Consider the following 538-nt stretch of genomic DNA (forward strand, 5'->3'; position numbering starts at 1 on the left):
CCGCCGCCGCCGGCTCCCAGGACACTCTCCACGCCCGCGACCCTAGGCCCAGAGTGAACTTCATCCGATTGGGAGAAATTCGTCTGATCGGGAAGCTGCAGCGTGCGGGGATCAATTTGACGTGTCCTCCACGTCAATCTCCGCAGTCACGCCGGAGACGCGCTAGTTGGCAGCTCATTGGTTCCCGTCACTGCGCCCGGGCGTCCCCCGCATCCGCCCTGAAACTTTACCCCCTCCTGCCCTCCCACTTCGGCCTCCCTCCACCCCCCTCCGGGACGTCCCCCCCCCCACGTACACAAACACCCCTCCCAGCCCCAGCTGGGCCTGGAACCTTCCATTCTCTTTGCGCCCCTCGCAGCCCTCTCCCCCCTCGGGCTTTGGGAACGATGGGGAAGTCGTTTTAAGTTTATTAGTACTGTATCAGTGCTAGCATCAAAACTAGCACTAGCTTTGGTTTCAGTTTTAATACCACCTCCACCCCCATTACGACTACCACGATATCAGAGAATAAAAAATTGTTCGTTGCAAGGTAGTTGGC

The 538-nt window shown here is 58.7% G+C and overlaps 1 protein-coding gene across 1 annotated transcript in view; it reads right to left on the reverse strand.

The window, feature by feature from the left end:
• PAX1 (paired box 1) overlaps positions 1-64 on the reverse strand; it is a 9,120-nt gene extending 9,056 nt beyond the window's left edge. Inside the window, exon 1 of the mRNA XM_023731355.1 lies at positions 1-64. This exon is cut by the window's left edge and continues 177 nt beyond it. Within this exon, the coding sequence (XP_023587123.1) occupies positions 1-64 (64 nt within the window).
• Positions 65-538: the final 474 nt, after the last annotated feature.

Source organism: Trichechus manatus, unplaced genomic scaffold (assembly GCF_000243295.1).
Source record: "Trichechus manatus latirostris isolate Lorelei unplaced genomic scaffold, TriManLat1.0 scaffold00042, whole genome shotgun sequence".
NCBI lineage: Eukaryota > Metazoa > Chordata > Mammalia > Sirenia > Trichechidae > Trichechus > Trichechus manatus.